Genomic DNA, 10,823 nt, shown 5'->3' with positions numbered 1-10,823 from the left:
GGCTTCCTCTTGCAGCTTTCGGGCCCAGCCATGTCGCCAAGTGGAGAACACCCTGCCTCTGGCCCCATTGTGTCCACTACTCACCCATCAGGTGACTGAGATCTGGGGTTAAAACAGACAGAATGGTCACCTCAAGCACTCTGGGACTCACAAAGGGGCTAAGATCCAGGCTGAGGCAATGAGGAACAGTGAGCATCCCTGGCAGGACCATGATGACCTGGAGGAGGCGTGCCATCGGGCCCTGCAGCCAGCAACAGAGAAGGTGCCAGGCTGGGCACCTGGGCCTGGGCACCCATCCCAGTGAAGTCAGTCTTCACTCACCTCTTGTTTACTCTCATCCAGTATTAGCTCTTTTCTTTTCTCTAACTATCTCCATGCCCACACATTTCTGGGCCTCCACAATTCTGGCTTTTTATCCTTTCCTGCTTCCTCCTTGCCATCAATATACCACTCCTTATACCTTTCTGCTCTCAATCTGCCAGCATTTGTCTCTTCTAATCACCTAAGGCCCAAGAAAACAGGAAGGTTAGGACTATTTCTAAAATAAGGGTTAGAGGGCTATAAATGAGTTTCAGAGGAGCTTTCTTGTGAGTTATTCAAGTAAAGGTGCAGAAAATTTCAGGATACAGCAGAATTTCAGGTACTGAAGTGTTACGTTACAAAGTCAGACCATCAGATGACAGAGAGTGTTTTCATTTTTATTGCTCTCCCATCTGCTTCTGGGGTATAGGGCCCTGAGAGGAGAGGGGTCCCCCAATTCCAGCTAGCCTGTGCCAGAACCCTTCTGGGTCCCCCGGGGCTCTGCCAGCTTATTGACCGCTCTCCCCAACTCCACTGTTCTGCTCCACCACACAGAATGAGCCTTCCCTACGCCTCCTTATGGTTGGGAATGAGCTTCCCAGTCGTGCCCTGGTGCCTTTGCAGTCCCTGTACCTTCTCCCTGGAAAGACTGGCCCTGACTTCTCTGTTGACCTCCTCATCTCAAAAGACACTGTCCCCAGGAGTGGACGCCCCCACAGCACCCATCCCCCAGCATTCTCCACTTTCAATTTTTCATTGACATCTCCTGTTTACACATCTCTTGGGTCTGGTGCTCTTCCGCCATCACCCCCTACTTGGCAGTGGCCTGGTCAGTGACCCTGCGGGCAGTCCAGCTGGCCTTCACCTCCTGCCTCCCAACCTCCAAGGGGAATAAGAGGTAGTGAGAGAGAAAGGCTGCCCCCTGGTCACATCCACTCTTTTTTAATTTTTTTTTTTTAATTTTTATTTATTTATGATAGTCACAGAGAGAGAGAGAGAGAGAGAGGCAGAGACATAGGCAGAGGGAGAAGCAGGCTCCATGCACCGGGAGCCTGATGTGGGATTCGATCCCGGGTATCCAGGATCGCGCCCTGGACCAAAGGCAGGCGCCAAACCGCTGCGCCACCCAGGGATCCCCACATCCACTCTTTAGTGAGTCCCCTAGCAGGCCCTGCTCAGCCACATACGGTCACTGGGCCCCAGCTGACCCAGACATAGAGTAGGGGATAATAATAATATCAAAAGGGACGAATAGTGTAAGAACTCAAAAGAGGACCCACTGGGGGCTCCTTAAATGAAAAGTACAATTTTATTGTCAATACAGAAAAATCAGTAGAAGAAAAAGACTACCAAACTGGGTTTTGCTTGTTATAATAATTCTTTTATAAAGTCTTATCAGATATGTATTTCTTTCCCTTTCATGTGCAGGCACCTTCCTGGGCAGAAAGCAGGCCCAGCAGACCTGGAGCGGTGGCCCTTGAGCCAGACACCGCTTCCTGACACAGCACACAGTCTTCTGCAGGCCTGCAGCCCAGCCAGATCAGCTCTGTGCAGATAGGGCTCTGCCCTGCAAGGGGCGAGCGGCAGGCTCTGCTGGGCACTGACGCTTTGGCTCCAATCTCTTGTCTATTTACCCACCCTCCCAAAGCAGGGCTGGGGGCAGAAGACCGGGGACACATTCACAGGTTGGGTGGGTCAGCGCCAGGAGAGCCAGAACTGCCTTGGGTCCAGCAACATGTCTCAGGATGGGGCTCTCCGCAAGGAGGAACCAGAGAAGCTGGGGCAGAGCTGGGGTCTCCAGAGCTCAGGGCTCAGGGCAGAGAGGTGGGGTTGGCTCACCTCGAGGCCACCCCAAGGAGAATAAATAAATAAATACAGGTTAACTTTGCAGTCCCCCAGCCTGGCCTGTTACCCCATAAGGGGACTGTCACCGTCAACCTCAGTTCCTCTGGCTGCCATCCTCCCTGAGACAGGGAGGCAGGAAGGAGGGGGCCTGCCCCACCCTGTGGACTGAAAAACCGGGGCCAGCAAAGTCTACACAGTTCAGGAGGCCAGAGTGGGCGAGTGGGGGCCTGGGCCGAGCCCACAGGGTGAGACAAGGTCCTGCCTGTCTCCCTCTTTTCTGACACATGGCTCACCACAACAGAGCCACAAGGATGCTGGGGGTGTTGACCTCCAAACTGTGTGATGCTTTTCTCTACCCCTCACCCCCAGCCTTGTTCCTGCGGACTCTTCCTGGTCCAGCTATCAGGTGCATGCAATCACCAGGATGACTGGAGGAGGGGTGCCGGGGGGCCCGAGTCCAGCTGGGGCTGCTGTCCCCTCCAGGGTACGGTTGGGGGAGGCTAGGCAGATGCTCAGACGGATCAGAGCTGGAAGGGGTACTGCCGGAGGTAGTCGGCCATGCGCCGGGGCAGTGGCAGGCAGTCTACGTCGGGCACCAGACGGTTGATGACAAGGCGGCACAGGTGCTGCAGGCTGCGGGCGCTGCTTCTGCGCACAAAGGGCTGTACCAGCCTTAGGTGTACGGCGGTGACTGCGGGGGCAGGAGGCGCTGCGTCCCCGGGCACATCTTCCTTAGGCGTAGGCAGGGCTGGGGTGGGTGCAGGGTCAGGGCTGTCACCTCGGGTGTCAGTGGCACAGGAGGCCACGTAGTGCTGCACAAGGCTGACCACGTCGGGGAAGGCCAGGATGCGCGGCCTGGACAGGCAGTTGGAGTCCAGGCGGAAGCTGGAGTCGGCATACTCGATGCGCACGTTGGTGGGGCCTCGGGTGGTTTTGACCGACAGTGTGAATAGGTAGCTGGGGTGGGTGCTGTCACGTACTAGGAATGTGCCCTCTGGCATCTTCTGCAGGTGTTGCCGGGCCTCACTGGCGGTAATGGAACCCCAATACCAGCCTAGGCAAGTGGAGAGGGGGCCAAGAGACTGGTTACAGGGGAATTTAGCTGGGGGCACCGATGCGGGGCAGGGCAGGGCAGGGGAGGACGCTGCCTCCCCATTTATGCTTCCTGGGGAGGGCTGCACCTCCCCTATCAGACTCTCCTGGGCGGGGCCATGTCTCTCAAATCAGACTCAGCAGACAGAGCTAAGCTTTCCCCAGTGGACTTCCCAGAACATCCAGCCTGCTTCCCTCCTCAAACTCACCAGATTCCCGAAGGTAAGAGAAGGTCTTGGCTATGCATAGCAGATCCTCCTCAGGGTCCAGCACCTTGGGCTCACTCTCTGGCTCGGCTGGGGTCTCCTCTGTCACCTCCTCCAGAAAGGCCCCGGCAGGCAAGGGCTGCATAGCTGGTTCGGGCAGCTCCAGGGACTGGGCCCACAGGGCCCGCTGCCCGATCCGCTCCACAGCCAGCAAAGAACAAGGTCTAGAAGGGGTTGGATGGGCAGTGAGTGGCAGCTCTGTGCGCTCCCTATTTCCAGAGATCCACTGCACCCCGGACAGCTACATGACCTCTGGCTAGTCCATTTCGCACCTCAGTTTCCCCTCTGCCCACTCATGGGCTCAATGAGGTCAGCACACCACACCTCCCAGTTATCACAAAAGCCTCCTTGATGCCTTCTCCCCATGTTGATTCTCTTTTGAAACAGACTTCTCCACCTTCCTGTATTTATTGAACAGTAATTAGTCTCTATTTTGCACCAACCGGAAACACAGATCATTCCCTATAGGCATTTCCAGCTCAGAATGGGCAACTGGTGTCTCTGCCACTGGTAAGATCCAGTGCAAAGAAGCCTCACGTTTGTGCCCTGTAAGCTGCGGTGGGCTGATCAGAAAGCACTGGTCCTGCTTGTGCCATGGCTGGGGCCTTCATGGAGTGCTCCAGAGAGGCCCCCAAACTATGGGAGGATGCCTGAGGTTACATGCTACCTCCAATGGACAGGAGTATTTGTCGGAGGGACCAAGGTCCACACTGGCTAGGGCTGAGAGTCTGGAACAATCTCCCCAAACAGGTCAGACTCCTATCCTGTCTCTTCCTCCTCCTAGCTAAGGGTCTAGGGTGGACAGTGGCCTCCGAAGGCACTGAAACATCCCACCTCCCATAAACATGAGCTCCCAGCAAAGGGCAGGGTACCCATTCCACATTCCAGATCTCACCCTGGCAAGCCAGCCCTACTAGGCTTTATGATCCTATGTAAACCTTGCTATTCACTAGGGCTATTCAGCTTCTCCATCCCCTAACAAGGGATGTGACCTGTCCAGATCCTGAGGGGTTTGGCTATACCATATTCCCAGGTGGCTAGAGTTGGGTTGCTGAGCCAGCCTCACTCTGAGCAGTAGACTTTCTCTAGGGACAGGTCATCCAGTTTGGTGATCCTGGGGCTTTCTGGGAGTGAGGGGTGTAGGCCCTGGCTCCCAAGGAAGAGACCACTGGTCCTAACTCAGTCCTCAGGAAATAATATCCTCAGGCCCCAGTTCTCGGTCCGGTCCCCTCCTGGGCCTCAGGACACCAAGATAACAAAACCATGGGGCTTGCATTCCAGGAGAATTTATAATCCAAAGTCATAAAAGCAAAGGGTGTCATGGGGGAGTCAAGGTCTGCCTGTTGCTGAGCTGAGTCTGTCAGGCCAAAGGAAGGAGCAGGGGGGAAGGCACTCCAGGCAGAGATGACAGTATGGGTGAACAGTGCCAGGTTTCTTATGCGGCAGAGAGAGGTGGACAGAAGCCTTGTCAGGATGCAGGCAGAAGAGCCAGATCTCACAGTGTAGGTTATAGGTGAGCGTTAGAAGATTTTGACAAATAAGGAGAAGGGGCTGTAGGACCCCGGCTCACCACAGCCTGCCTAATACTTTCCCACACCCACTCTGGGTGCATTATAGGAGCTCTGGCCATCTCCAGACAGCTTAGCAGGGCACTTGTAGGTGTGGGCACCTCTAGAGTCAATGTGGTGTCTGGGTGTGTGAACGGTTGTATTGGGGACGCCTGGGTGGTTTAGTGGTTGAGCATCTGCCTTTGGCTCAGGTCGTAATCCTGGGGTTCTGGAATCAAGTCCCACACATCAGGCTCACTATAAGGAGCCTGCTTCTTCCTCTGCCTGTGTCTCTGCCCCTCTCTCTGTGTGTCTCATGAACAAATCAATAAATCAATATCTTAAAAAAAAAAAAGTAAAAAACCCAGCTATATTGGTCTCCACAACCTCCTGAGGACTGTGTATCTGAGGAGGGGTGTGTCCACAACTGTCATCGTGATGGTGGTGGTGATGGCTGGTGTGTTCCAGGTGTGGGTGGCCTGTACGTGTGTGTGCCTGTTGCAGAGCGCAACCTGTGAGTCCTGACTGGGGACACATGCCAGTGGAGCCTACTCCGCCCTAAGGGTGGACCCCTCACACAAAGCCGGCTGCCCAAATCTACATTTGGGAGTCTCTGTCCCCTACCCCAGGAGGGCACCAGCTGGTTTGTGGCTGTGCATGTGGAGGTCTTAAAAATCTTGCTCCCTGACTGTGAACACTGGCCCTGAGGTTCCAAAGTGCTTCATCTGGAACAAAGTAAAAAGAGAATGTAGGACCCCAGAATTGGGGGAAGGGTCCTGAGGACAAGGGTGTGGGGGTGTTTAGGAGTCCCAAAATTCAGAGGAGATACTGGAGACAATTAGGGGGAAAAGTATAGTAGTGTAGTCTTCCTAGCACCTCCAGCCCTCCCCCCTGGCAACTGCTCAGAGCAAGGGACACTTCAGCCTGGCCCCACCTTCCACCCTTCTTCACTTGGTACTATGCCAGTTCTGATAACAACAGTCACTGGGCCTCCGAGCTCTCCCTGGGTGGGGAACACACTCATCTCTCCTTTCTATCTCCCTGGAGCTTTCTGAGTTCCTGTCAGATCAGTCCGGAGAGCATCAGACCTATTGGTTGAAAGGGATGCTGAGGCGGAAGGAATGTACCAAGAATGCTCAGTTGAGGCCAAGACTCTGTCTTTTATCAGTCCCCACCCTACCCCAGTCTTTGGGGGGAAAGTTGGAGAAGGGAGGCAGGCGCCAAGTCCTCACATTGAGATCCCAGACTGGGCCGAAAGGAGGGGTGAGGCAATGATGGGGCACCACAGGCAAAATTAGGCCCAGATCAGACTCTCCAAGAGCTGCTGGTCGGCAGGGGCCAACCTGGGGGGAGGCGAGGATCTCAGGCCGGCTTCCCAAGAAGAGCCTAATTGCTGGCCCACGGCAGCACGGCGGGTGGGGCGGAGGGGGCAGGGGCTAGCCCAAGGTCACCTGGAGGCCCCGCGGCCTCGGGCCCCGCGGGCGAGGTAGAGAGCTCGGGGCGGGGGAGCCAGCGCCTGGAGGGCGAGCTTCGCCGGCTGGCGGTCAACGGCTCCAGCCAGCACCCAGGGTTGGCCCACCCCGCCGCCAGCTGACCTCCCGTGTCGGGCCCCCCCGCTCCCGCTGGTCACCCCGAGGTCCCCCTGCACCCGCTCATCTCCGACCCGCCAGGCCCTCCCACGGCCGGCAGCGAGCACGCGGCGCTCGGCAGTCTCCGCACAGGCCGCGGGGCGCCGGGGCCGGGGGGGCGGGGGGGGGGGCTGGCGGGGGCGGCGAGCGCGCTTACCCCTGCACGCAGAGGACCATGTCCCGGCAGCGGCGGCGGCAGCTCCGGAGCTGGGGCTCGGCCGGGACGGCGGCGGCTGGAGGGACCCGGGGGCGCAGCTCTCGCTCGCGGGCAGGCTCCCCGGCGCACCCGCGGCGGGCTGGGACTGGAGGCGGCGGCGCGGGCGGCGGGCCGGGAGGGCGCGGGGGGCGGGCCGGGAGGCGGGGCGGGGCGGCCGCCTAATCTTTTGTCCTCCGTGTCCCGGCCCTTCCCGGAAACGACGTCTTCCTAGAACCGCCGGCCGTGCAGCCGGGCCGGGGAGCGGCGGGGCGGGGGCGCGGCGGCTGCCTAGCGCGGCGCTGGGGGCCGCTAAAGGAAACACCTTTGACAGATTTCCAAGAACTTTCCAGGAAAATGGGGCGGGGTCCCGCTCGCCGACCAATCGCAGCTCGGGGGGCGGAGCCGAGTGGCCGGGGCGGGCCAATTGCAGCCTTGGGATAGGAGGCTGAGGAAAGAGCTGGGTTGAACGTGACCTCGACGCCAGTAGGGAAAGACCCGGTTGGAGAAGGCCGGGGAGGCGTAGGGGTTGTACCTGGCCGAGCCCAGACTTCTTTTGGGCATTCCGCTTCCGCTTCGTTGGGGACCGGCGCCTTTATCTCTCTGTTGACCTGGTGGCAGGGCAAGAGCAGGGTCACGGGCCTGTCCTCCCAGCTAGCGCCGCTCCCATAGCGGCCGGTCTGCCGTGCAAGCGCCCCCTGCGGCCGCATTTGGATCCCCGGACTCTGCGTGGGGTGGTGGGGAAGTGAGTGGCATGGGGTGGGGGTTTTGAGAACATAGGAGGAGGGGAGGAGTGCAGAGGGGGGCCTCAGATCCGAACAGGTCCTCGGGGGTCAAGGATCCACCACAGCGAGAACGTTTTCTCTGAAAGAGTTGGGGGAGAAGGCGCACCCCAACTTTGGGATGGGGGCAGGTGTGGCGACCTCATTACCCACTTGATGGCTGGGGCACTGGGAGACCCCACCATGGGGCACCTATGCAGGGTGCAGTCTCTTCAGTAGAAACTCTCTACCGCCCCCATCACTATGAAGACAAAGGGGTTTCACAGCTGCCAAGCAACAGAACTAAGATTTGAACCTGGGTCTCTATGGGACCAAATCCCAAGCTCTCTGTCCCGGGACTACTTGTTCCCTCTAACTGGACACTTAGTATGTGCCATGTACTATATCAGTGATTTCCAGCCTCATCTAACCACTACATATTGGGTCCTCTTCACAGGTGAGGAGATGGAGGCACAGAGAAGTTAAAATGTACCCTGAATCTCACAGCTGGCAAGTGGTGAGTTGGTGCTTGGAGCCCAGTCCACCACCCCCCACCCATCCTATCTAGGTGCCCTGACCTAACAACTCTTAGGTATCCTTCAAGGTCCAGCTTTAAGGCCCTCGGTGAAGCTTCCCTGCCAGTCAATGTCAGAGCACCACAGCTGTCCCCTTGGAAGCTCCCTTACAGATGTCAGTGATTAAGCAGTTCTGTGGGTTAAAGGGCCCCAAGGATTTTGCCCTCCAACCACCTTTTGTGAATTTGACAGAGTTAAGCACCTCACGTCTCTGCTTGGTATGTGGTATGCCCCTGTTTTGCCCCAGGTGTTGTGGGTTCCTGGCCATCTTATCACCATTCCTGCTCTGGTTACTCCCTACCCAACCCTGCTCTGACTGCTGGGCCCACAATGCCACCCAGTGGTAATTCCTCTCAGTTTCACTTGTCAAATTTTCTTGTTCTCTCCAGGGTAACCCCTCCTGGCACTCCTTGCACCTTGCTGCAGGGAGTCCCTGCTCCTCCCCACCAGGAGTAGTCACAAGATGGGTCATCACAATAATAATACACAGCAGTGCCTTCCTCAAAGTGTGGCTCATTTGGTCTCTCTAGTCTCCTCATTTCAGCCTTTCCTCTCCCTGAAGAATAGTCCACACAGGTGTGTATGTGTGTATATGTGTCGGGGGTATGTATATTCAGTCCTCTACTCCCCATCCCTACTCCTTGATAAACGCGCGCGCACACACACACTGGACCCCTTTAACAAAGTCTGCCACCATGAACCCACCCCTATCCTGGCCCAGCCATCCCAAATAGTGAATTCTCACACCAGTATGCAAGTGGTTGCTAGAAAATGAGCATCTAGGGGAAACCATGTATTCTGAGTCTCTTGGGTTGAATCAATAGTTCAGAACATCTATGATGGACCTATGTGGGACATGTGTGTGTGCTTGTGTAAGCATTGGCATTGGTGGTGGAGACTGTAAAGGGACAGGGATCACCACCACTGCTTACTTTTCACATTTCCCTATGGTCTGAATTTATTGTAACAAGGAAGTTTTACTTATGCAAGTAAAATTTGAATTAAAAAGAGATCACTTAAAAAATACAATTATAAGATGTTTAGAACAATTATAATCAGATTCGATTTTTAGAAACTAAGATAGCAATCACAGCATACACTGAGATAATTTGGCTGGGAAAGGAGCCAGCCCCCACCCTCAGCGCTCTGCTTGTGAGTAGGACCCTGCTTGTCCAGAAAGATCTTGCTCAGCTTTGGGTTCATCTGGCCCAAACCATCACCTTTAGAGGGAGGATCCATCTCCACTCTCCAAGCTGTAGAAGCTTCCAGATCACGGAGCTTCCTCCAAATCTCTGAGATCTTAGATCAGATTCTGAGATGGGGCTCAGGGACCGAGGTCTGGGTCCAGCTGGGCATAAATGTGAGTGTGTGTGTGTGTGTGTGTGTGTGTGGTGCATATGTATGCCCATGTGTCTGTACACATGTGCAAATCTGTGCTTGTGCATCTGTGAACATGTGTAAGAGCATATTTGTACAAGTGGATGTGGGAGGGGACAGGAAGGCACAGGACAGGAGGGCATCATTTGAGGGTGAGAGCTGGGCCCTGGAATTGTTCTCTGGGGGTTCGGATGGAGACCCTGCCATGAGACTTACTGATCTCAGGCTGGTTGCTTGATCTCTCAGGTCTTGTCTGTCTTGCGTGTCTGTCCTGTAGACTGCATGACGTGGGTATAACCCTGTCGCCTCTGGTCCCAGTGAGATCATGGAGTTCCCAGGTAGAACACCCTCTCAGTGTCTGATCCAAGAAAAGGGTTCAGTAAGTTGAGGCCATCGTCAGGGTTTCTGTTTCACCAAACTCTTCTAGCCTGAAGGTTGTCTCAAGGCGACAGGGCAGAGTGCCGGGCCCTTTCTTCTGGCTCAACCCCTGTACAGAGCAGGTGCCAGTTCTCCAGGAACTGCTGATCTGAAGAGCCTTGGATCTTCAGCCCAGGAGTCCACGTGCATCCACCTGCGTGTGTGCTGGGGTATGGGGAAGTCGGTGGGAGAGCTGTCTGGGCCCAATCCTACCAACAGCAGGAAGGTCTCCGAGGCACGGGAGGGGCCGAGGCCTCAGTGCCTGCAGTCCTGACAGTGGCCTGTAGATGGCAGCAGAGGCTCGCGCAGGGACCCTGACCCAGGCCTCACCCACCCAGTCCTAAGTGAGCCACCAAGTTCCAGTCCCTCAGCCTGAGGGTTGGGGAATGGGCGCGGTGTGCTGGAAGAGTGCAGATTTGTCTCAGCAGAGAGCAACACCCCCAGCGGCTCTATACAAGTTGTTTCCTCTGGGTGTGTGGTGGGGGAGGCGGGGGGGGGGGTTGCTCAGTTTCCTCATCCGTGAAATAAGAGTTGTTTAACAGCCTGTGATGGAAAAACTGGCTCAAAATACCTAAGATAGTCTAAGATGGGCTCAGAATAGAAACCTAAAAGTGAACGGCAGCACCATAGCTAATATGGAGTATATAGAGTAGGAGGAGGAGACTTTTCAAACACGACACCAAAAGCTCAAAGTATAAAGTGAAAAGTTAATGGATCTGGCAAAATGAGAATTTAGGATATCTGGTCTAAGTACCCTGTGTATCCCAAGGAGAAAAATAACCCACAGATATGAGCAGGAGATGCACACAATGTGAAAGACAT

The 10,823-nt window shown here is 55.8% G+C and overlaps 1 protein-coding gene and 1 long non-coding RNA gene across 3 annotated transcripts; one reads left to right on the top strand and one right to left on the bottom strand.

The window, feature by feature from the left end:
• Window positions 1-1,590: 1,590 nt before the first annotated feature.
• Window positions 1,591-6,994, bottom strand: CISH (cytokine inducible SH2 containing protein). 2 transcript variants are annotated; one of them, XM_077858760.1, is made up of 3 exons: window positions 6,836-6,994; window positions 3,447-3,667; window positions 1,591-3,199 (listed from the first exon to the last, which is right to left on the bottom strand). In XM_077858760.1, exons 1-3 carry the CDS (start codon window positions 6,853-6,855, stop codon window positions 2,667-2,669), a joined length of 774 nt encoding a protein of 257 aa, XP_077714886.1. In that variant the 5' UTR covers window positions 6,856-6,994; the 3' UTR covers window positions 1,591-2,666. The 2 variants fall into 2 exon arrangements, with proteins under 2 accessions (XP_077714886.1, XP_077714887.1); XM_077858761.1 differs by lacking the exon at window positions 6,836-6,994 and adding an exon at window positions 5,458-6,524 and having other exon boundaries at window positions 3,447-3,671.
• Window positions 6,995-7,202: 208 nt separating this feature from the next.
• Window positions 7,203-10,461, top strand: LOC144290005 (uncharacterized). Its single transcript, XR_013357888.1, has 3 exons — window positions 7,203-7,616; window positions 8,090-8,149; window positions 8,237-10,461. It is a non-coding gene; the product is annotated as an uncharacterized LOC144290005 (long non-coding RNA).
• The last annotated feature ends 362 nt before the right edge of the window (window positions 10,462-10,823 follow it).

This window comes from Canis aureus, chromosome 19, assembly GCF_053574225.1.
Source record: "Canis aureus isolate CA01 chromosome 19, VMU_Caureus_v.1.0, whole genome shotgun sequence".
In the NCBI taxonomy this organism is placed as follows: domain Eukaryota; kingdom Metazoa; phylum Chordata; class Mammalia; order Carnivora; family Canidae; genus Canis; species Canis aureus.
This window is presented reverse-complemented; position numbering and strand designations above follow the sequence as displayed.

Coding starts and splice junctions, on each gene's coding strand:
- CISH (XM_077858761.1), bottom strand. CDS start 5,587: ATGTGTCCCCAGTCAGGACTCACAGGTTGCGCTCTGCAACAGGCACAC. Junction 3,672..5,457: donor TTGTGGACACACCCCTCCTC/AGATACACAGTC, acceptor ATCCAACCCCTT/CTAGACCTTGTTCTTTGCTG. Junction 3,200..3,446: donor CTCTTACCTTCGGGAATCTG/GTGAGTTTGAGG, acceptor CCACTTGCCTAG/GCTGGTATTGGGGTTCCATT.